The sequence below is a fragment of the Mchenga conophoros genome, linkage group LG2 (genome assembly GCF_057382185.1).
Source record: "Mchenga conophoros isolate Kocher_MC1m ecotype Shallow Benthic linkage group LG2, M_conophoros_male_GT1.1, whole genome shotgun sequence".
NCBI lineage: Eukaryota > Metazoa > Chordata > Actinopteri > Cichliformes > Cichlidae > Mchenga > Mchenga conophoros.
In genome coordinates, this window is record NC_140527.1 from 13,117,732 (window position 1) to 13,143,799 (window position 26,068).

General features: G+C 40.1%; 1 protein-coding gene across 2 annotated transcripts in view; it reads left to right on the forward strand.

Moving 5' to 3' along the window:
• cplx2b (complexin 2b) overlaps nt 1–23,073 on the forward strand; it is a 59,130-nt gene extending 36,057 nt beyond the window's left edge. The window contains exons 2-4 of one of the 2 annotated variants that reach the window (XM_085286626.1): nt 6,659–6,825; nt 21,832–22,007; nt 22,693–23,073. In XM_085286626.1, the coding sequence (XP_085142752.1) occupies nt 6,795–6,825; nt 21,832–22,007; nt 22,693–22,890 (405 nt within the window). In that variant the 5' untranslated portion in view covers nt 6,659–6,794 and the 3' untranslated portion in view covers nt 22,891–23,073. The remainder of the gene's footprint in view (nt 1–6,658; nt 6,826–21,831; nt 22,008–22,692) is intronic. The other variant, XM_085286634.1, reaches the window with a different exon arrangement.
• Nucleotides 23,074–26,068: the final 2,995 nt, after the last annotated feature.

The window sequence follows — 26,068 nt, forward strand, 5'->3', positions numbered from 1 at the left end:
AAACACAGAATAGCCTGTAGCCAGCATTATCCTTTAAAGCTCATTCATGTGTACTTTTTGTCTGCACATGCACACATTTAAAGCTTTTCCTCCTTTTTCTTGCCTCCCCTCCCCTGAAACACGCTCCCTTTGCCTGTCATCAACATGTTCCAGTGACAGCCTCGTGCTTGTCTTCACCAGTCGCTCCCATCCACATCTCCTTCCACGAAACTTGGAAACAACTTCCAATTAACTGGATAGGATCAGCAAGCCGTCCTGCCTGGCCCTGATAACATTATCCCACGTCACGCACTGCTGCCAGCGCCCGGATTATGAAATTAAAAAAAGAAGCTGAAGAAGAAGAAGAAGAAAGGATGGTTGAGGATGGAGGGAAAGTGGTTGGGTGCTGGGGAATGGGAGCTGAGGTGGGAGGGAGGCTTGCCCCTGGGGACTGTCATCAGTGATTGTATAGTATATTTGGCCCTGTGTGAAAAGGAGGGTTATGTAAGGTTTTAAAGCCCCTCCACTATCACCAGAACAGAGAAGTTCAATATGCCGGAGAGCTGCTTCAGCTTCCAGTCCAGTGCTAACCGCCCACTGATAAGCGCTTACATAACGAGCTGCGGTTGAGGTCTCTGGTGTCTGATGAGTATGTAAATGGAGGCAAGTAGAGGAGCGCTCCTCCGTTTCGCACGATAACGCTGTGATGAATTGCTTCAGTCTTTTCTCACATGAATTATTTTTGAAGATTGCATTTCTGTTGTGTCGAGATGAAGAAGCAGAGACTGTTTGGGTTGCAGTGATTTGAAAATGTCAGACCCATCTCTTCTTTTTTTTAAACGGAGGACTAAATGTCTTCAGTGAGCTTAGACGTGCCTCTGATTGCTAATAGCGGATTGTAGGAAACACTAGATGGCATTGGCAGGTTAGGTTTTGGTTAATGTACTGTGTACTATGAGCTTTCCTCAGCTTTGGAAAGGCCTTCCTGAGGAGAATCATTGACTTCCTGAACCTGGTTCCTCCTATTAAAACGGAGTTCTTCCTTTCCACAGTTGCCAGGTGCTGCTTTATTATCACCCGTTTGATTGGCCTTTATCTTGTGCCCACTTTCTCTTTTGAATCGACATGTTTTATTTAAGTATTAGTAATTAAATCGTGACACTATAAAGAGTCATCATTTTTAATAGTTTTCAAACAATTCCTTTTAAAAACCAAACTTCTTTTATTATATAAAAACTAATCAAACATTCAAACATACAGTCAGACATTTTTATATGTCAAAGGTAGGAAGAGAATGCCCCTGTGTGTGTGTGTGTGCGTGTGCGTGTGCGCGCGCATGTGCGTGTGTGTGTGTGTGCGCGCGTGTGTGTGTGTGCGTGCGCGTGTGTGTGTGTCCTCTTCCAGATGTCCTTGTCTGACAGCCGCATCTTTCCTTTATTCCATTAGTGAGTCCTTGAGTCTGTTTCTGTAATGATAAGAGAAATGTTCTGCTTCCAAATGCGTGCACACACAGACACACGCGCAGACCCCTCGTCCAGTTCATGAGATGCGTCCCTGCTTCTGCTACGCTGCTGCACGTTTTGTTCAGGTGAAATACCAGGAAAAAAAACAACATACATCCAGTCTTCAATTTTTTTCCAGCTCAGGGTTGGAAGCTTATCTTATCTTTGCCTTTGTTACAAACAGTAAAAAAACATTATTATGAAAAAACCCACATTCACTGTATCACAGAAACATGCCACACCTGACCAGCTGGGATCGTATTAAACACGGACACATGGCCCGTCCTGTTAGGGATGCGTGGGCTCAGATGGGTTCCTGTATCTTTATACATTACAGCAATGAATGTCAGCAGCCGATTACGCTACGCACAAACACACAGCAGCCACACACCCACCGTCTTCCCCCCGATAGCAGATACATAAAGTGTTGTGGAACTTCTTTTCATCCTTGTTATGAAAATACATTACAAAAAAATACAAAATACAATAAAATACACAAAATCTAACATAAAAAAAACTGCAATATGACAACAAAAACTTCTTCGTTTATTATTTGCCATCGGCGCTCCTGTGTGCTAGTTTTGTAGTAACTTTACACCTTACATCACTGCTGATCGTTAATATTCACTTATTGTTGTGTATAATAAAGCCCAAGGCACCAGTTATGTGACATTTAGCTAAGTGTGGACCTGTTCTGCTCATTTCCAGCACTAGATTTTTATTCTTGGACTCCACTACAGTAGCTTTGGATGATTCACAGTTCAAAATAACCCAAATTACGTACTGCGGGAACTACATGCTGTGTTATTCATGCACCAGAAAGTTGGCCACAGTGGTATTAGAAAAGCACATGCACACATATAGAAGTTTCAGGAAAGCAGCATAATAAGAAAGAATCCTCTCCTTGTGTGTGTGGCGTCTGTTTCCAGTGTTCATTGTTCTGTTGAAGGACACAGAGGCTCGCTCGCTATCAGAAGCCCATAAACTGTGCGTGATAGTTAAATTGTATATTTATTGCTATAATAAAAGTGTGTGTGTGAGTAAATGTGGTTGTAGTATAAAGCACTTTGAGTGGTTTGGAAGACTAGAGCTGTGCAGCTGTATGAATGCAGTCCATTCATCCAAAAGGCCACAGGTATATATTTGTTTCTCTTCCTCAGTGGTTAAAAGAATGAGTTTAATATCTAATAGTTGAACTGCAGGTGACTGTAAGGACTGTAACCTCTGACCTTCTTAAAGCAGCCGGGACATTTACCACGACAGCTGCCGTCTTGTTGAGACAGTGACCAAAAAAGTACTCAAGACAGAAGGAAAAAAACCCACTTTCACCTCCAACTGAACCAAAGTGACCTGTTTGATTTAGCTAGTCAGGTCTGTAAGAAGTCAGCTTGGACGGCACCAGACGCTGAGGCAACACCTACACAGCCAGCTTAGAATGACTAATTATCACAAAGTGCAGTTTGTGGTGCATTTGTGATGGATTTTAAGAATGCAACACCCACATGGTGTGGTTGAAAAGTGGGCTTCAATAGAGAAGGAGCAACTGCAGCATTTAGGAGCAGAAAGAAGCACAAAAATAAATTAAAGATCAAAAAAATGTGATTACAAGCCCAAGTGGGCTGCAATGGCGTGTTTTCTTTGTTTATAATCTTCACGTTCAGTTCGCTAAAACACTCATTCTTCCTCTTTTACGACTTTGGTCATACCTGTAGGAGCGGCTAAGCTAAAGGTCTGACAACAGCAAAAACATGAGCCAGACCAGACCAGCTGGTCAGCGTATTTCTGACACTGCCCCCTGGTGTCAGTACACAGCTACAACATGTAAACAACAGGCTGCAAAGGTCCAGCCAGTTACATGTCACTGGACTGAGGCTGGAAACTGGAAAAGCCAACAGCTTATGACTAAAGAGACTTTACTCACACATACACAGCTGTTCAGAGTTCTTTAGTATTTAGAACAATGAAATTGCGTTTGGGGCTTCCATACAACCCAAAAAAAGAAGAAAATAATAAATACCCCTTAAAACCCAAGTCTACATATTTAACCCAGTGTGACAATCCTTAGCAATAATGTTCGTAGAAATTCAGACAGACCTGAGAAACATGACAAAATACATGTGATTCCAGTTAAACTCAAATGATAGTCACATATTTCTGCATGCACCTCTCCGTAAGCACGCACACATTCATGCAGAAACACTTACTCTCCTCACCAGGTTAACAGTCTGACATTTCTTCTATTGTCTATCAGCATACATTTGCAGTCTTTTTAATCAAATCTTGCGTGTGGGTGAGCATGCCGATTTTGAATTTCTGAATGTGTGTGTATTGAAATGAGGTACTTCACCCCTCGAGGCGTTCGGTCACAGTTACAAATGGATTGCCATCCCACTCGGCCTCGTCTCCCGTGTCACCTCCCAGAATAAGCTGTGCAGCTCAATCTGCCGTCCCTTCCTATTTCATCCCGGCACCATTCAGCCCTGGCAAATACTGGCGTATCAAAATGATGCCACGAGTGTTCAGCGAGGAGAGCAGGAGAGATCTGCTTCAAAATGGAAATGCTGTTCTGGTTCGCCAGGTGCAATAAATGTGGAGGATTTCATCTTGGCTGCCACTTGCACAGTTAATCAAATAGATACAAGTGAGTTTATACAGCAGCACAGGATGGGGCACTGTATTCAGAATGGGCCAATGAGCATTCAGGCTGCAATTTGTCTAATGACCAAGAAGCCAACAAAGAAAAAAGAAAACTTAAAATCCAAACTTTGCACAGCACATATTGTGCATGTTTTCTTCAGATGGGAAGAAAATCTGCACTGCTAGCGTTGTCAATGCTAACAAACTGTTACCATAGTTTTATCACTCATCTCCTTAGTGTCAACTATTTGAAGAACATGCACGGTGAGTGTCATGTTGGCCAGTTTAATGTCACCATAATAAATTAGATGTTTTACTTTAAAAAAATATAGTAGATTTGGCATTCGACTGTGTCCCTCGGAGTGTCCTGTGGGAGGTGCTTCGGGAATATCGCTACCGGCCATTCGATCCTTATACAACCATTGCAAGAGCTTGGTCTGCAAAGCCAACAATAAGTCAGACTCGTTCCCGGTGGGTGATGGACTCTGCCAGGACTGCCCTTTGTCACGGATTTTGTTCGTAATTTATATGGACAGAATTTCTAGGTGTAGCCAATTTGGCTTTCACTTGGGTGGTCTCTGAATCTCATCTCTGCTTTACGCAGATGATGTGGTTCTGTTGGCTTCATCGGGTCATGGCCTCCAGCTTGCACTGGAATTGTTCACAGCTGAGTGTGAGAATCAGCATCTCCAAATCTGAAGCCATGGTCCTCAGCTGGAAAAGGGTGGACTGCCCACTCCAGGTCAGGGATGAGTTCCTGCCCCAAGTGGAAGAGTTTAAGTACCCGGACACGCTGGAGATATTATATCTCTCAGGTGGTCTGGGAATGCATTGGGGTTCCCACGGAAAAGCTGGAGCAGGTGGCCGGGGAGAGGGAGGTCTGGGCTTCTCTGCTTAGGCTGCTGCCCCCACAACCCGGCCCCTGATAAGCGGAAGAAGATGGATGGATGGATGGAAAATATAGTAGTTGGTACTAGGGCTGCCACAAACGATTATTTTGATAGTCGACTAGTCACCGATTATTTTTGCGATTAGTCGACTAATCAGATCATGCATCCATTGGACGTAAAACGTACAGCTTATTGCACCAGCATGCATCTGCTCTTATATAACTATCATTAGCTTACAGCTTTAAGTGTTTAAGGTATGTACTAACTAAAAATAAAGACAAGATGATAGTTTGTTAAATTTTAATGAAATTAGCAGATTGTTTTGGTGAAGTTTAATAAACTCCTTGCTATCTAAAATATAACAGGACACCGGAGTATATTCTCGAGCATCGCACATTTCTGATAATCAGTTGTCTGCTTGACGTTTATTCAGCTGTGTAAAAACTATAACTTTAAATCGTAATCGTGACTAGTCGACTAATCTTGGCAGCCCTAGTTGGTACCAATGTCATCCAAATTCCTGGATTTGATATTACAGCTAGCTAAATTTTTCTGAGCTTCTTCTTCGAGATGCATATTCACTCTTGCATTATTTACATTCTGGATTTTTATTTTCTTGCACCGGTTAAATCCATACATTACCTCTTTAATAGGACCTGTACATGCAGCCATATTTTCAGCATTTTATCTTCAAGTATCAGATCTTATGACAGTTTGTTCCATCAGTACACCAGAAAAGCAGCAATAATCATTACATGCTCACATTTTTCATCTGCAGTCTCTGTACAGATGATACGACAGTTTTTTACTGCACAGTCGATGTCTCAGCTGGTAATTCCACCTGATCGATTTATTCTGAGAATCAGTTTAAATAATAATTCTGATTACAGACACAAAAGTGTGCACTGCAGTCACTGAATCACAGTCAAACCTGCAGCTTTACTGAAGCTGAGTAAATCAGATTTAGCTAAAGATGAAATTTATGCAAAAGTGATTTTATTACCAGCTGGGTTGAAATACACGAAGTCGCTTCTGAAAGTGAGACAGTGAGATTAGCATAGTGTATGCAATATTAATTAGATATAGACTTTTGATGTAGACAGGATTTTTCATTCTCATGAATCTAGTGTGTGTTTTTATGTTGATGCTGTATGAGTGAGCACAGCCTGATTTTCTCATACATGTTTAGTATTTTTCATATGTTTCAGGTCAATCTAAATAGAAAACAACTGCATTTCTTTCACTTTTCCATTAAATATGTATGACCACTTATTGACTGCTCTGGTATTCAGTTACAGTCGGATAAGTGACTCAGAGCAAAAGGGCTCAGTATTGATCTACGATCTTCCCAGGAAGGGATATCTGTCACGGGGTAAAGAGTGTTAAAAAGATCCCATTATGTGTTGTTTTAAACTCAGAAGGAAATGCTGTCTCATGCTCCCTGATGCCAGGCGTGTTGCGGATCTTTCACCGTGTTTGGAGATGTAATCATGCACTTTCTACAAAGGAGGAAATATGATTGTTTACAGCTGCAAAAGCTTAAATTTAAATCAAATCACTGGTGTGTTTTTCTATGTGAGGAAAACAGTTTACTGTTTTACAGCTGTATGGTTTGTTTAATTGCTTCTTTTTTCAATCTCTTGTGTCCAGCAGAGAGTTGCTGAAGACGCTCGGCATCACAGAGGAAGGGGGAAGAACTGAGACACTCACAGATCCCGGGCTTGGTGGCTGAATGCTCAGTTGTCTCCAGCTTGAAGAAGAACATCTGTACTAATCAGCAGGAATCATGGATTTTGTAATGAAGCAAGCTCTAGGTGGTAAGTACTGCAGTCCTAAATGCTTTTCCTGAGAATACATTAGAGTTGGAGATATTTTCTGTTTAAGATGCTGTACAAACACATATGTGCATATAAACATGAAGGCTTTCTGGTTTCTCTTTGAATCGGCTTGTAGTTTGACCAGTTATGTTCGATCACATGTAGATAGTCCATGTAGAAAGTAAAGGAGAGATCTTTTGTCCCTAGCTGGCAGTCAGCAGGAGAGGTCGTGCATGAAGCCAATACATTGCCGTGGGTGTTGTAGGGTTTCCATCTTGGTCAACGATGCACTTCCAGGCCTTGTGATCTGTGGCCTTGACCTTTGCTTACTCAAGGGGTAGACGTCGTCATTTAAGATCGTCTTCAACTTGCTCAAGCTAAGTCTTCTTGGGGAGTCACGCTTGATTCTCCACTGTGGGATGCCGCTGCAGCAGAAGTAGGGTTGTTCAATAGGACAATATATATTGGATGCCAATATGAAAACATCTATCGTTTTCTTATTACGCTATTGTTTCTCTCGTGGTGTCGCAAAATAAACTGTTTATGGCAATATTTTTTCATCGTTTTGATGGTCACTGTAGTGGCTATATTAATTTCTTAAAGTTCTCTCTTGCGCTTATATTTAAAATAACCACACTATGGACAGACAGATGACTGTTTCTATGCGTACTTTCGTTAGCAAAAACAATCGTGTGACTCCGCCATCTGCTTATTCTGTTTATTTTCCCACATAAACCTTTCATATTAAAGCTCAAGATCCTGTTGAGACTTTTCAAAATAAACTGAAATTATATACATCATTCTCAAACATCAAATTTCAGAATATGCATCAAACAAATTACCTCAAATAAAAACATGAAGTAGCTATAAATGGTGCTTACAGTCACCACATGGATGCATGCACAGAGAATACCAGCATGGCCAGTGAAGATGAGGCAGAACCAGGTAGCTCCAAACAGAAGGACCAGTCAAAACAAATCCAGGACCTTATTCCTAAAGGAGGGGCTACTGCTGTAGCATGGACAGGGTTTGGTTATGAAAAAGTCTGACACGGACCAGAAAACTGTACTATGCAAATTATGCCGTAAACAGGTCCCTACCACAGACTCAAACACGACAAACCTCTTCAACCACCTACGCAAGAATCACATGAACGAGTATGGAGAGAGTTTACGGATGAGAAGCAAAAAGGGATGGTCAGGTGCTAAAAAATAGACTCAAACATTAGAACAGGCTTTCCCCCGCAGCACGCAATGCAATAAATACTCACAAAGAAAATGGCGGCCGTTACAAATTACATCTAAAAATGTATGGCTGTGATTACTATAGCTATCACCTGACAACCATATAGGCTTCTAGTAGCATTTAAAAAAATGTATCTGGCTTCATAAAAATGAATGTGTGAACTGGAAACCTGACCTGACTGCACCAGAAGCTCCCAAAAATTGGTCCTCCTCCCTGAGGCTAATTCAGTGGACTAGCAAATGGGTCAAGTTCCAGTGCTTTGAGCTCTCAAATCTAGGGCTGCCACGATTGGTTGACTAGTCACGATTACGTCGACTATCAAAATCGTCGATGACTGATTTAATAGTCGACGTGTCGTTTGAAGCTTTGTAAGATCCCAAAAGACGCAGGAATAAGTAGTATAATTTAAGATTGTAATAACGGACTGAAACAGAAGATGGCAGCACTGCATGTACAAGGATGCCAGCTGCCGTTAAACCCTGAAGAAGAAGTAGCTCTGTCCCAGAATTCATAGCGCAGCCCTGCTCAGTTTCCAACAATGGCGGCAGCTAGTTAGTTTTAATATTACTCTTATTATACTTTCTGGGTCACAAAATAAACGTTTAACATATTTTCAGGCGAGAATGCATCTGTGTAAACCTCAAATATCTGCTCAGTTTATCAAGACACCACACATTTTCAAAAGCGCTCCTACATTTTCAGAGAAGTCTGTTACCCACTAGCTCGATAGCTAGCCGGGGGCAAGGCTCACTAGAGCCCGTGAGAACACCGGACTCCCGGCAAATCGTTTTCAAACCCACCGCCGTCTTTCGCTACTCAGGTTAAACACATATAAGTCACTTAGATAACTTAAAAATGTTATTGTTTGGCTTTTTTTAGTATTTTATTTGTTCCTGAGTAAATCGGTTTGGCTGAGATTAAAGTTGTAGTTTTTACACAGCTGAATAAACGTCAAGCAGACAACTGATTATCAGAACTGCGAGATGCTCGAGAATATACTCCGGTGTCCCATTATATTTTAGATAGCAAGGAGTTTATTAAACTTCACCGAAACAATCTGCAAATTTCATCAAAATTTAATAAACTATCATCTTGTCTTTATTTTTAGTTAGTACATACCTTAAACACTTAAAGCTGTAAGCTAATGATAGTTATATAAGAGCAGATGCGTGCTGGTGCAATAAGCTGTACGTTTTACGTCCAATGGATGCATGATCTGATTAGTCGACTAATCGCAAAAATAATCGGTGACTAGTCGACTATCAAAATAATCATTTGTGGCAGCCCTACTCAAATCTATACTTTAAGTGAAATTTGTTGAAGGCATAAAGAAAGTTTAGGTGTTTGGTGTGGGTACTGTGGTGGAGAAGCCTGTAGATGTTTCCCACAGAGCACTGTCCTCATTTTAAAACCTGTTGTGTATGTGTGCATATTTATGCAAAGGCACGTCCAACCTCAGCAGCAGCACTTTAGTTCTCTCGTTTCTTATTTTTTGGTTTTAAAAAAACATATTTAGTTTATTTCACTGACAAACTGTAACAGGAAAGGAGATTTATCACAATAATGGTGATAATAAGTTTTATCCTCTTGTATTTCCTTTGCAATTCCATATTTTTGACTCAGCCTGTCATTTACACCCCATGTGGCTTTTATGCTAGCTGAGATTGGGCTCATTCACGAAGAGCAAACTAAAACAGATCTAAGTGAATGTTCTTGTAAGTGAAGGTCCCCCAAGGGTACTGAGGTTATGCCTCCTTAAATCAGCCCTCTCATCTAGTTCAGTCAGCTCGGTGACTACCGGCCAAAATGAAATGAGATTTATTCCTTTAAAGCTCAGCCTTCCCACTTTGTCACAGGACTAATTTATATCTGCTCCTCTCCTTTGACTCCTTCTTCCTTTCTTCTTCTCAGTTTTCCTGCAATCGATTCTTCTATGCTTATTCCTTGTGTGTGTTCTCTTCTATCGCTCTTTCTCATAAGAGAGCTAGTGTTGCTGCCTTCAACAGTTGCTTCTGGTGTACAGTAATGTTTCGACAGTTTCACATGTTGCTGCAGACAAGCTGGCTCAATAAGATCAACAAATAATCCATCCATCCATCCATCTTCATCCGCTTTGTCCGGGGCCGGGTCGCGGGGGCAGCAGCCTAAGCAAAGAGGCCCAGACCTCCCTCTCCCCAGCCACCTGCTCCAGCTTATCCGGGGGAACACCAAGGCGTTCCCAGGCCAGCCGAGAGATATAATCTCTCCAGCTTGTCCTGGGTCTGCCCCGGGGCCTCCTCCCCAACAAATAATAATAATAATAATAATAATAATAATAAACTTTATTTATAAAGCACACTTAAAAACCAAGGGTATGCCAAGTTGCTTAACAAGTAACATAGAGAACAGGAGCAGGATAATAGAAATAGGACCAAAGCAAGTACTAAGTATGCAAGCAGGTAGCTGTCACTGATACATAGGAAAGCAACAGGTACAGAGCAAACAAGAATTTAAATGAGCATAAAAGTACATGAAATAAAATCATAAAAGAAATATTAACTAGAGGGAAAGGCAAGATTGAATAAGTGGGTTTTTAGTCGTGATTTGAACAGTGCAATGGAATCAGATGCGCGGAGGTCGAGAGGAAGGGTATTCCACAGTACCGGGGCAGCCAGAGCAAACGCACGGTCACCCCGGGACTTCAGCCGAGATCTGGGTTGGGTCAGAAGTAGTTGAGTGAACAAATGCAAATTAGAGCTTCCAGTGATGCCCCAACAGGCAAAGATGCCACCTGCATTTGATGATTCATAGAATCTGGCTTATGGGGCATGTGACCTAAGTGCCAATGCCCATTTATCAGGTGATCTGGTGATATTTTAATGATCCACATTGGTTCAGTCACATGCATAAATGCACAGGTAGGCCTTAACGCCTGTCACAGTCTGGCTGAGGTGACATTACGTGAGTATGTATTGTAAAAAGGACTCAATTGCAGTCCAAAACAGAATGTGAAACGTGGCGTGGACAAAAACAAGCCGTTTATTAAGGCTGGCAAAAATGGATACAAACAAAGGGCATGGGTGAAACTAAACAAAAACCTAAACTGGGTGAACTAAAAGTAAAACATGGAAAAAAAAAACTTAAACATGAAGACTGGCGTTGATACCTGGAGACACAACGTGGATTAGCAGACGACCTGACAAGGAATGACTGAAAACACACGGACTAAATACACACAGGAGGATAATGAGGGAAGTGGAAACACATAGGGAAACAGCTGAAACAAATGAACATAACAAAGTCACAAGGGGAGAATACAACTAATCACATTTGACCTAAGAACACAGGACCTCTTCAAAATAAAACGGGAAACATAATGAAACACAGACATGACTACATGAACTTGATAACAAAAGACATTCAGACATGAAACACATAAAAGGACAAGGAAGACTTAACACAGGCGTTGAAAACACAAGGGAATCTGATAAACAAACGAACTTAGATAACCTAATGAACTTAAACATAAACCATAAACATTTAAAAAAACAAAACTAAAACTTGAAACGCTGGGTCAAATGACCCAGGATCGTGACAACGCCAAGTCATGTCAACCCTGATTCACAGCACATAATATTTTTGTAAATAATGCTGCTAACGTGTGGCATATTAGAGTAAATAAGATTAAATAATTTCATTACTGACAGCAAACCGTTGCCTCCTTGCATCTGAACACATTCTTTATCACACAAATATGGGATTAAAGTAACCGTGATCCTCTTTCCTCTCTCAAGCTTTAAAGTCGTCACATTCATCAGAATCATCAGTAAAACAGCATCAGCCATTTCCTTATAATATCCATCCACCCATTCATCCATTCCTTTATCATCCATCCAACCACCTGTCCATCCATCCATCCCCAATGTTTGTGTTTGTTGTAATTTAGCTCCTGTAGAGGTGTGCTTGAGTGCAGTGACCTTTTCCCTTGGAACAGGGTGGCATTTATTTCACCAGGACACAGCTGGCTGTTCATGAATATATACAAGCAAACAAACACACACACACACACACACACACACACACACACACACACACACACACACACACACACACACACACACACACACACACACAAAACAAAAAACAAAACACGGTTTCAGTCCTGAGGTGGAACATGACCATTCTGATATGAAGTGGGAGTGTTGAAGTGTTGAGGTGGTCGTGTAAGGACATTAGTCTAAAAATAAAAACCCTGCAGAATCTGAGGCTTAGAAAAAAAAGTGTACGATGGGGTGAGTATGTATGGAGAAGATCGGATAAATATGGAGGAGCAAGGTTATGAAGCGCTTTGAAAGTGAGAAGTAGGATCTTGAAATTAACACTGAGGTGAATTGGAAGCCTATGGAGCTGTTTAAGAACAGGTGTTATATGTTCAGTGGATCTAGTTATGGAAATAATACGAGCAGCTGTATTTTGAACTAATTGCAATTTATGGAGGGATTTATGAGGTTGACCATAGAGAAGAGAATTACAGTAATCTAAACGAGATGTGACAAGAGCATTGACAAGTATGGTAGTACTGTTTGGAGTGAGTGAGGGACGAAGGCGGTTAATATTACGGAGATGAAAGTAGGAAGACCGAGTGATATTATTTATATGTGCTGTGAAGGACAGAGTGCTATCGGGGATGACACCAAGACTCTTAACCTGAGGGGAAGGTGTGACAACAGAGTTATCAATGGATAATGAAAGACTTGTGGTTGGGACTATAGTCAGTTTTGATAAAATGAATTCTGTTTTATTGCCATTAAGTTTAAGAAAGTTGTGAGTAAACCAGACCTTGATTTCACTTAAACAGTCAGAAATGGATCTGGGTGGGAGAGTAGCTGTGTGTTTGGGGGACAGGTAGAGCTGGGTGTCATCTGCGTAGCAGTGAAACTGGATGCTATGCTTCCTGAAAATATTACCTAGGGGTAGTAGATAGATGATAAAAAGTTAAGGACCCAGGACAGAGCCTTGGGGTACACCGGAATTAACTGGAGTAGACCATGATCTGTGAGTGAGTAATTAAACAAACTGTGAGCGGCCAGAGAGATAAGAGGTAAACCAGGCGAGTACTGTACCATTGATACCAATAGATGCTAATCTGTGAAGAAGGATGCAGTGGGAGATAGTGTCAAAAGCTGCTGTGAGGTCAAGGAGAATGAGGATGGAGATAAGTCCAGAGTCAGCTGCAAGCAGAAGATCATTGGTGATTTTTACTAGGGCTGTTTCTGTACTGTGACTTGAATGGAAGCCGGACTGAAACTGTTCGCACAAGTTATTTCCAGTGAGATGACGATGAACCTGTGCAGCTAGATATCTTTTCCAGAATTTTTGCTAAGAAAGGGAGATTTGAAATTGGCCTGAAATTATTTAGATTGGAGGGATCTGAACCATTCTTTTTCAGTATGGGTGTTATTATTGTAGTTTTAAGAGAATAAGGAACAGAACCAGATATAAGAGAGGAGTGTATGATATTAGTAATCAGTGGGGCAAGAGACGGGAATGAGAGTTTGACAAGATTAGTCGGCAGTGGATCAAGTTTACACGATGATGACTTTAACTTAGTAATTATGGAAGTTAGCTGAATTATTGTGGGAAGTTCAAAATTGGATAGAGAGGATGACAGTTGAGAAGGGCAAAAAATGCAGATAGAACAATTGACCATATCACAGGACGAGGACAGTTGTTGATAAAGATGTTGTTGGTAAAGTTGTTGCAAACTGCAGCAGAGTGTGTATGTATTTCAAAGGTATCTGGGGGTTTAACAATATTATGTAATGTAGAAAACAAAGTGTGTGTTCCCTTTAGCGGATTCAATAACAGAGGGGTAGTAGGCAGATTTAGCATGATGAATAGCTTCTTTATAATGTTGTATATGACTGAGACACATGTCCTTATGAATAGTAAGTCCTGTTTTCCTGGAGAGACGTTCCAGGTGGCGTCCAGTAGCTTTAAGTTGGCGAAGTTCGGATGAATACCATGGGGCAGAGCAAGAGTTCAAGTTTTCAAGTTTTTTGGGGGAGCCAAGGTATCTAAGAGGTTGATAAGTTCATTGTTATAGTGAGATAGCAGGTCGTCTATGGAAGCTGAGGCATCAATGGTAGGTAAATTATTAATGCCATGGCAAAGAGCTGATAGAGCAATGCCCCTAATATATTTTTTTATAGTGGGAGACTAACGCTGAATAAAACTATTTGAAAAATGTTTGTTTTTATTTTATTTTAATAAGAAAAGACTCTGCTACATTTAAATATTAACACTTCATCATTTTTGGCATTTGGAACATCAGTGGAGAAAACATTGTGAGCACAGTGTTCATTTCATATTTTTTGTATGGAGTTTTGGTCTTTAGGGTGAAGCACACAAAAGCAAAACATAATCTCCATGACACTAGCTGGCAGCAGTAACCTATTAACTACACGCTGGCTTTAAATGAGGTGAGGAACTCTCGTGCCATTAACATACAAACACAGAAATATGGAAATAAACAGGAGAAAGGGAATAAAAAAGTGAAAAGAAATGTACATTTTTTTTTACTAAAGTCATATTTGTCTTTCCTACTGTGGATCAGGCACGTTTTAGCTAGTCGATATTGTGAAGAACCCCCACTTTATTACACCAAAGCACCAAGACCAAGTTATATTGCCTGAAAAGTTTCCCAGTGAACGTTCCTCCATCGATTAAACTTTTTACTCTCAGATATTAATCTGGACTAAAATATGAGAACATGAACGCATACGTGTATGGCTGCAGATTTTAGAGTGAAAATCATCCATAGAGGCCAAAACCATATTTATTTCTACTGTAAAGCTGGAAATGGGGGGCACTGTGGGGACTGGCCCTCTTAATGGAGCCAGCTTCAGTTCAGATACTGATGTCCACAGAACAGGTGCCTTCAGCAGTGGACATTGTGGACAGTCTGACCACGGTCTACACAATATGTCTACCAGCATCTTTCTATCATAAGGCTTTCAGAGGTTTGTTCTACTGAAGCTCTTCTGTGGGCTCAGGCTGCATGGATTGGACTTCTTTCCTGCTGTGGGTAAGTGAGTTACTTGACCCTGTCTACGACAAGGTTTCCATCACTGCAGTCACTGCAGTTTTGTCTATTTACCATTTGCTCAGATTCTTACACTGCCTAGTTTTTCCTGTTTCTGATGCGTCAGCTTCCAGAACCTTTTTTTCCTCAAGTCTTCAGTGAAGATTTATCCCATAAATTCAAAGAAAAAAATCCTGAAACTTCAACATTAAAAAACTAAACTAAAAAGAAACACAATGAAACAGATGTGACACTCTTATAACTTAATTCTTAAACAATTTTAAATAGTAGTTTCCAAGCTTGGTGGAAACATTTTTTGTAAAAAGACTTATTTTTCCTTTGAAAAGAAAACCATCAACACGTAGACGACAGTGCACATTTATTCTGTGATGTATTTTCTGAGCCTTTGGAAAGCTTTGTGAATTCTCCACATGTGGACATGATTGAGGCCTGGTTCCGGTTTATGCTTTATCTGCACAAACACAGAGAAAAATGTCATTTAATTTAGGTGTGTGCAGTAAAACACAACACATGGAAGCAAACTTTGTCTAATCCAGCCTCACACACTCTCAGGCTGAGCCTCACTAATGTCATTACTTGTGGGAGACCTCCTGAACGTTTCATTGGTGCAGACTGAGGTATAGATTTCAGCTGCAGGCCTCAGTTTGTATTTACTGGTTATTTAATTACAAATCACATTCATCAGAGTTTCCATGTGTTGGATTAATCAGTCCAGGGCAGCGTGATCGATCCACACACAGGCTGGGAACAAAACTCTGCACAAACACATGAGCGAGAGAGAGATGCTCTGTATTTTTAACTCAAATATCATGAAATAGTACATGCATCAAATTTTAATCCTCAGATTAAATGATTGCACGCATGTCCAACACTTACTGTACCCCTCAAAACAAAGAGCTTGGATCTGAGCAGGACTATTTTTTATCAGAAATCTGGGTTCTTTGGACTGGCAAAAATATCAAGCAAGTTTTCACAGAACAATATGTGACTTTTCATTTTAAGGTGGAACATTATTAGCTATGTGGATATTTGAAATTTGTCATTAACCCCAGTGATAAGATGTGATCTCTGAGTCTCTCTGTTGCCCATGTTTTGTCTCTGCCATCAGTTCGTTCATTTTATTCCTAATATGGACTCCGTGCCTTTTTTGTGTTCTGGAGGTTATCAAACATGCGAATGTCTCGCCGTTTCTCATAAAGAAGCTCAAATAAAAGATGTTCAGATATTCTCTGAGAGATCAGCGTGAACCGGTCCTGACCACGCAGGTCGCGCTTCTCCTCTCATTTCCTGTGCAGGCGTGATGAAGATAAGGATACAGTAATGACAGGAAGCCAGCGGGCATGGCGATCGGTCGATTAGACTCCGCAAAAAGAAGCTCCCAGTTGGAAATGTGGAATTCTGACAAAGGGTTAAACAACTACCCTGTCATGCTGCCCGAATATCTGATCGATGTGGCAAATCCAGACACTCATGTGAATTATGAAGGCCTAATTTGGTAACGAGGGTAATCCATTATTAAAATGAGCTTCATTTTTCAAATCTCCCCACCCCTCACAAATTAACCAACAGCACTGCCATCCATCTGACTGGCCGGAGGAGTCAGTGGGGCATAGCTTGTCTTTTATTTATTAATTAATTAATTTTATCATCTGTTCTCTTTTAAATGAAAAGTTTGGTCAGAGTTTCCGTTACAGTGAAGTTCAGTGAGTAAACAATGATAACTGAGCATGAGAACTTTGTGTTTCTATATTTCATGGTTTTAAAACACTGAAAAACTGAAAAATCAGCTTGTCAGTGTATCATCAAAACACATTTGAATGGGATATTTGAGTCTTTAAAATGTCTTTAATCATTCTACATACAAACCCTTCTGCTTCTCAGAGCAGGTTGATGTCTAACCACACTTTTTTAGGCTGTGGCTGCGATGGCTCTTTGTCTCTAATTGCTGCTGGTACCAAGACTGTCTTAGTACCCATTGCATTGGGCATTGCATTTAAATGCACTGGAGAAGCATTTTTTCAACATGGAGTCAACATAATAAATGAGTGAAATGAAATTAAACAAGTGAAAACAAAGCGAATGAAAGTCTGAAACACAGACGTCGACTGTCCTGCGAACTGGCTTCTTATAATTCTACCAAATGCATACAGAACTACAATGCAACACAAAACAAACGAAATTATTTTAACATGATTTTTATATAACAAATTAAATGACTAAAGCTCTGCTGTGCTTTTAGGTTAACCCATAATCTTTTCTGCAAAAGATGTATTATCCATCATAAATTTGATAGTGTATGTTGCAAGTGACCACCATATCTGGACGCTGCTGGTTGTCCAAATTTAGATCTCTGATGTCGTATCATTCAGTTTCTATTCATTTTTTATGTATTTAAATAATTACTCTATAAATAATTGGATGTATTCTTTCCTCTAACAATGAAATGTTTTATTTTTGTGCTACTAGGTGTAACACAAACCCAGACCAGGATCAGTTTCCTTCCAGTGAAAGTCGTAGTTGCTCACCAAGTATTCCAGAGTCTGACAAATCTTTTTAAAAGGCTTTTTCAGTCAGATTTACCTGATTTGCAAATGGATCTCTTTGAAATTCTTTTTTTCCTGGATTCAACCTGAAAATGTTGCAGGATGATGGTTATTGAAAATGCCTTGCTCTTCGTTTTTTAGGATTTCATATTTTTTATTTTTCAGGATTAAGGCCAGGTGCTTAAAAGAGGGTTCGATTATCAGGACAGAGTTTGAGGAATCAGAGTATTTTGTAAAGTTTAGCACTTAGTTTGACATGACGGTTCCTAATGATTATTAAGTAGAGCCGCTTGATGATGATTTTTAGGTCTACTGATCTATTTAGAGAAACATATATTTTCAGTAGAGCAGGTTTCCGTATGTTTCCTGGAGAAAAAAGAAGTTTTACTGGAGTTGCTTTATGGAAAAATGTCTTTTACTCTAATTTTAGCTTGCCGTCAACATTAGTTATTCTCCAGATAGCCTCAAAAACCCTTTTTATTTATTTATTTAATAAAGACCAAAAAAAGATATTGATCTATTTACAGCAAAACAAAAGAAAATCTGTCAACCATTTCTGTACAGGACAAGTTATTGTTGTTCATTCTCACATCCTTGAGTGTGTATGATGCCCAGTTATTTTCACCAGGAGCAATAATTTTGGTTTTTCTTTTGCTCTTAGTTAATTTATGGTTAATTTTTATGCCTTATAAAATTCTCCCACCACACAGAACAAATCATTGTTCCAGTTGGGCAGAGGGCTGCAGAGGCACTTAAAGATAAAAATGACAAATACTGCAGAAAATACAACAAAGACATCTACTCTCCATTTCATTTCAGTTTCCATTTCAGCCTCTTCTGAGGTTTTCATTCCCAGCTGCTAATTACTCCTTGTAAAAGCTCTCTGCTTGTAATGACGAGCATCTCTCTCTCTGCTGTTATCTGTCCACATACAGCTGAGACATTTATCCACTTCATTCCTTAATCAGCTTCAGCCAAATCTATTAAATCAATCAAATCTTATCTGCAGAGACTCTCTGCTGTCCACTGTTTGCCTTTTGGGTAGCTAGTTTATGCTGATGAAGCCGTGCTGCAACCATCACGCTCCATATCTCTGCCCCTTCCAACCCAGAGCTTTTGTACGTTACAGCTCCTGTGGCACAAAGACTTGAGTCTGGGAAATAGTGAAGTAATGAGTGATTGAATGCACATTGCAAGGACTGAGGGCGTTAGAGCACTTAGCCTCAAACTACCTATCTTTGTCTGCAGAGGAAATCTGTGAGCTTGCCTCTAATGGATTGTTGGAGGTGGTGAAGGTGGAGCAGGGAGATGGATGAGAAGCAAAGGAAAGGAAAGGAAAGGACTGCAGTGACGGTAATGGAACGACAGACTGAAACGCAGAGAGAGAAATGAGCAAAATACAAGAGTCGGGCTAAATGCATTCTTTGAAGTGGTTAAAAGGGCAAAGGGAAATGCTCTGCCTCTCTGGGAAATTATTTTAACGATCCCGCGAGGCTGCGGAGATGATGATGAGGAAGACAAAGAGAGCATCCTTGACACAGATTATATTCACCATGCACAGTCTTATCAAAACACCTTAAACTTTTAATCGTGCTAATGGTGGCAGGTGGAAACATCACTTGGCTGTTCCTGCATTTGATCCAGAAAGGTAGTCATAGTTAGTTTGACTTGAAAGACTGTGATTAAGAAACTATAACCATAAAACATCATTATTAGACTCAGCTGTACTTTGTGTTTATTGACACTTACCATTGAGTTGGTGAACATATTTTCTGGTAAACAGCTTCAAGTAAGTGTTGTAACCCATGTTGCATGGATACAGATAACTGTCAGCGAATGAGCCTACTGAACACATTGGGAGCAAAAAACAATAAAAGAACTTCACTCTGTTCCATCAGTACTATAAAAAATCACAATGAGACATGAAATGTCCGGTGCTTGGACATCACCTCAAAAATAATCTGAAGCGAGAATACAGCTGCATACTGTTTTTTTAAATAACTGGAGCTCTGCTGCATAACAGATTGTCCTTTTGCAAATGAACAAAGAAGCAAACCTCATGCGATAAATACTCTGTTTAAAGGATCTGAAAACTACTGAGCTATTTCTAAGGTGAAGGCAAAAACCAAGGTCGTCTGATTCATGAGCTGTACATGCTCACACATGGTGTAACTGAGTGTTTTATCACAATGAAAGCTCCACAGCACACACTCTGACCTTAACCCACCTCCTCAGCAAGTTACAGGGAACATTTCACAGCCTGCCCCTCCCACCAGCTGAGCGCTAATTTGTCATCTGCAGGTTTGCTGCCACCACACAGCGCTGCAGGGCAATTAGGGCCACTGCATGAGTCTGCTGAGGAGCGACAGGAGCAGCTGCCCCTAGGCTCACAAACCCAGGAGAGAACCACAGAGTCTTTAAAGCCACGTTTCTTCTGAGTAATTTACTCAGAATTGGTCTCTTTAGACTCTTGTGCAAGAGAGGTACTAATTCGGGTTTTTACTGCATTATAACAATAAATAACTGCAATATATCTGTGATAGATTATAGAGTTTGTAATTGATGATGATGGATAAAATCAATATTTAATGACCCCATCTGCTTCCAAACAGGCCACTTACAGACCTTGTAGATTGTATTTGTATTTATGAACATATCGAGGACCGCAAGAAGACTATGTTCCAATGATTAACCTGAGCAGCCTGAGCAGTAAGACATATTCAGCTTGTGAGGCTTAAGAAAGGCACTAGGCTGGAAAACCAGGCTGCCAGCCAGACTGTCCTCTCACCAGTCCCTGAGAGGCAGATCGATACTCAGATGAAGTTTTCTCTCTGCTGGACAATCCATAATTTGTACACTCTCAGGTGGTCCTGTATTTACTATCGATCAGACGGAGGTAACAACAGCAATATCGATAGACCGGAGGGAGTGGCTTTCACATCTGAAAGGCAACTCCAGTGACAAATGTAAGTAAGAGTGAGTGTGTGGGAAACGTATCCAAGAATGTGGAGGAGGCAGATTAAAGACTTCCTTCAGTGGTTTAAGTTTTAATCTCTTTATGATATAAACCAAAAAATGTATTTGTAACACAGAAAATGCCAATGAATGAATCTGAATGAATCAATGTTTTCAGAAAAAAAAATTGTTTACTGCTCTGGGAACTTCTCAGCTTGCTTTAGTTTTTTAGATTTCTGAGAATTGATTGTATCTGACTGTAACCGTCACCGATAACACCACTCTACTATTGTAAGTGTTAACCTTAGACTTTTAATGAAAAGCATGCAAGGTTCCGACCCTGTACTGGGATGTGTACCTAATTATTCTGTAATCAGAGGTTGTTAGCATTTTTGTTTGATAAATGATGTTAAATATTTGATTTGATTTCATTCAGATTTTTTTCTAATTGATCAATATTTTCATTTGTAAGTATAAAAAGGCCCAAAGTCTATCTCCTTCATAATAATAAAGTCTCATTTTTTCACCACACGCTGTGCCCAGAAACTTTGAAAACTTACGTTCAGTCTGAATTATGTTTAGTAGCAGAATGCGGAGGTACAGATAGAGATAACAGATGGCCACAGCAGATGGAAGAATGTGTCTTCCTCTGTCTCAGTGTTTCTTTGAAGCTCTTCCAGCTGGCTGTTCTTCTTCCGTCTTGTTTCCAACGGACCTTGAAGCTCCTGGGTGAACCTGTTCACCACCTAATCCTCAGAAATGCAAACACACAGTATTTTAATAGTTGACTAAAAAAAAAGTGTTTTGTTTTTACTATATTTATTATTTTATCGTATTTATTATTATTACTGTATCTCTTATATTTCTATTGTTCAGCACTTTGGTCAGCCTTGTGTGTTTTTAAAGTGCTATGTAAATAAACTATGATGATGATGATGATGATGATGATGATGATGATGATAACCATGACAGAAGCAGGTGTCAGGTACATGTTATCTTTTGAATCGGTCTGCGTCATAGCAGCCACAAATGTATTATTAGACTTCTTCTTAAGTGAAATTATTGCTGCAACTTATTTTTCTTTTTCTTATTTGTTCGGTTTTGGAAACATTTAACATCTGGATTTAAAAAAATAATAACGATGAAGGAACTTACAGTATTTCTATGTTTTCTGTCCAGGGGCCACCAAAGACATGGGTAAGATGTTAGGCGGGGAGGAGGAGAAGGACCCGGATGCAGCCAAGAAGGAGGAGGAGCGACAGGAGGCGCTGAGGCAGCAGGAGGAGGAGAGGAAGGCAAAACACGCCCGCATGGAGGCAGAGAGGGAAAAAGTACGGCAGACCATCAGGGACAAGGTTAGTGTTGGGGTCGTTACACATTACTTGTTACTTTTCTCAAAAGTAATGCACAAGCTGGAGAAACTGCTACACTACTGTATGCTACTTGAGCTGCAACACACAGAAATTACTTAGTTACCAGCTAACAATATAAACCTGAGGCTACAGTCCAGCACGCCAACACACCCGAGCCTAATGAGGACGCACATGCAATTTTTGTGTTAGAGTTTAAATGTGAACACAACAACACAAAGAAAAGTTCAAAGAGATGATTCCACTTTAGAAACACAGACTTGTTTGATACTTTTCTTTCTGTCACAGTCAGCTTCCGACTCCTTGGACAGAGGAGGAGGACCCAAACGCAGACACGCAAAATGAAAACTTGATTCTTAACCAAAAGTTAGCTGTTTATTGTGGCTGAAGTACGAAACAAAAGGCAAAACCAATTCAACGCTAAACAAAAACCTATACTGGGAAGACTGGAAAGAAAAGAAGAAATTTTATATCACTACGTGTTACTTTACTGCGTTCCTGAAAAACGTAATGTTATTACAGTAGCGCATTACTTTGTAACATGTTACACCCCAGACTGGCACTGATGCTGCATGTCATTTTAGGTCTGATTACAGAGGTGGGTCTCACTCGTCATTTAATGACCCTTTATTTTTTCCCTGCACATCACCGGTGTTCCTCCTTCGTCCAGTATGGGTTAAAAAAGAAGGAAGAGAAGGAGGCAGAGGAAAAAGCGGCCATGGAGCAAGCCTGCGAGGGATCGCTGACACGCCCGAAGAAAGCGATTCCGCGAGGCTGCGGAGATGATGATGAGGAAGACGAAGAGAGCATCCTTGACACCGTCCTCAAGTTTCTGCCTGGACCTCTACAGGACATGTTCAAGAAGTAAAACTAAAAAACACAAAACAAATCAAATGAACCCTAAAATCAGGGTCCGGTCTGGCATGGGTGAGGCTGCGGGGCAGAGGGAGGAAGGGTTCTTTGGGTTAACTGAAAAGAGACTGAGGAAATTATTTGTTGGGGTTTGAGTGTAGATTCGGGGCATGTTGAGGTTCTTGGGATCACAATGAATTTGGGGAAGGGGGGGGGGGGGGGTGTCCTCGTCAAACTGTTAGAGGCTACACACTGCCTTTGTAGAGAACCTTTACTTTGCTTTTTCTACTCTTTGATGACAGTGTCATTCTTCCTCTTTTCTTTACCGCAGTAGTTGTAAAACTTTCACATTTCTTACACCTGAGTTGTTTTGCACTTGTTCACGCCCATTAAGAACAGACGGAGCATGGCCATCGTGGAGAACAGCATTGGACGACAGTGGATTCGTGTCTGCTTACTTTTGTGTTTAAATGGCACTTCCACCGCGTTTTCCAGTTGATGGAGCATGTTCTGTTTAAATCAATGGGTGTTTTCGACTTTTACAAACCTCGTGTAGACCTTTATAGTACAAGAAATCAACAATTGAGTTTTTAGGACACGTGCCTTCATATCATCTCCTCTAGCAAAGGAATTGTAAATGAGGGTTTCATTTTGAGTCAACGCTGTTGGTAGCATGTAGGCACTCGTTCAAAGATACAAGACTGGACAATTTTGGAATAACGTATTTGATATTAGGATTTCTAGTGGGCATATATGGTTGATGATGGTGCCAATGTTCAAAGCATCCAAACTTGTGGAAATGCCAGAATAAATCCAAAACATTAAAATATGATTTGTAATTCCTTTTAAGATCAAAAGCTTCCAAAAAAAAAAAACGGTCTGCGAAAAATAGGATAAAAAAAGAGATCCCTTCTGCTTCCACCTCTAGTTTTACAAGAGCTTTTCTAATCTGGTCAGCTGATTAGACTGCGACTACGTTTTGACAGAAGAGAAACTTTACAGCTTAAACATTTTAAAAACTCATGTCAACGTGTGAATTTTCATTCATCATAAGCTAACAGACCAAGTTGTCATCATTTAGGTGGTGTGGGTGCCATAGACAATCAGAGCATTGACCAATGGGATACTGGGGGTTGCTGGTACATGCTTTCATCTCCACTAGCAACGGGTTGATTTGGTTATTAAGCACTTGATTAACTTATTGGTGTTTTTCACACTTTCATTAACGTGCTGAAATTGAAATTGACTTCACATCCCACCTGAGCTAACCTTTTCCTTCATCTTTTAATGTACAAATCTACCTTGACTGTCACTCATCGACATCCAGACCAAAGAAATGCTGGTAAGACCTTATTTCTTTCGTCATAAACAAAGACATGCATGTGTAACTTTTATTTTCAATCAAACGTGCCAGGCCTGCAGAAGACACACAGCAAGCTCGTTCAGCGCGTGCATGCATCCCAGGGACCGCCGCTAAGCTAAAACCGATGCTCTGTTTCTTCCTCAAAGGTATTCCATAATTAATAGGTAATGTTACCGTAGACTGAGCCTGGGATAACTGGTCTGTGAGTTGTTGTGTCTCACTGCCTAAAGAGCCTACTAATATTCTGCATCCTGCATCAGTTAATCCAACTAATATCATAGTGATTTGTCATGTTCAAATAGGTGTACTGTAGATGAAAACAAAATCTATTCACTATGTGGACATTAATCAATAAAACAAAGCATGTTGGTTATTCTTAAAAGACCCAATGACGTTTCAGTGGTTAGTGATGGAACAATGTACTGTCCGTACATTGTTCCAGGAGTCTGTGACTTAGAACAACTTTAGGGATTATTAGGACCATTGATAAAGTTGGCATAAACACCATAAAACACCTTTTTCAGTTTTTTTATTATTATTATTTTTCTAGCTCAGATAGGAATTTTCACTAGACAAAGCCATACTGTTTAGATTGCAATAAAAATTCTATAAAGAGAATATTTCAAGTTCAATGTCTCATGTTTGTTTTCCCGTAAAAAAAGAAAAGAAAAGAAGCGAAAAAAAGGAATAAATTTGTTTGTAAATCCTTACCATTCTTGTATCTTTAAACATGTAGACAAAGAAAATGTATGTAGAAAAAAAGCCATTGTTCTGTCTCAGTGTGCAACACGTGTACTGTAAGTGTGTGTGTGTTTAGATGTGTGCGTCTTTCTATGTGTCTGTGATGTGAGATCATGTTGTTGATCCATATAGTCCTGGTTTATACCGTGTAAGTGTGTCTTTGAGCTATTTTTGTGCCATGTCTAAAAAGAAGAATACTTAACACATTCCTTTCAGATGTTGAGCATGCAATGTTTGGTAGAGAATACACCAAATTAACCCAAATATGAAAAAATAAACAACTCCCCGTTTCTGTAGGAGTCTCCAGGCAACAGAATCTGTGCATTGTATCCAGAGAGATTGAACTGGAGAGTGTTGGAGATTATTAGCTGTCAGTAAAGACGTGGTCAAAGAAAAACACACAAAAAATAGAAACTGTATTTTATTTTAAGAAAATGTACCACAGGGGCATTGAAACAACATTTATGTATAAAATAGGATTCTTTGAGTCTCCTATTTAAAAACTGCTCTAAAACTAAACGTTCACAGCCCATTACACAGCCATGCCATAACATGTTTAAGTGGGATGAAGTTCAGAGTTTATTCCCAGCTGTTCATCGGCTGGACAGCTTTCCTGCAAATACACTGGATTTGTCAGATACGTGTGCGTGTTCTCCTCTTTATCAGCCCGTAACTGGGGACGTGTTTAGGCATGCCAAAAATGCCACTGTCATATTACTACAAATCAAGCTTACAGGACAAATAAAAATATTTGTATTCAAATTGGCACGTGCATGTGTGGCATATCTTCTACTACTGTGGGTCATGCATTCAGCCGGTGTTTTCCAGAAAACACAAAGTAGGGCAAATCATTTGCCTGGTTAAGTCATTTAAACTTGTGCCAGCAAGAGTGAAAAAAAAAATCTTTGACTTCAGCTTAAAGAAATCAGTCCTGAGATAAATTTAAGTGGACTTGCAATGACCTCAAAAAAAAATCTTGGACTGGGGATCATTCTAGAGGATGGTTGGTAGTGCAGTGGGCTTCAGTTAGGTGGCATGAGGAACATCATCTTGATAGTTTTGATTATTTACATTAAAAAATGATTCCCAC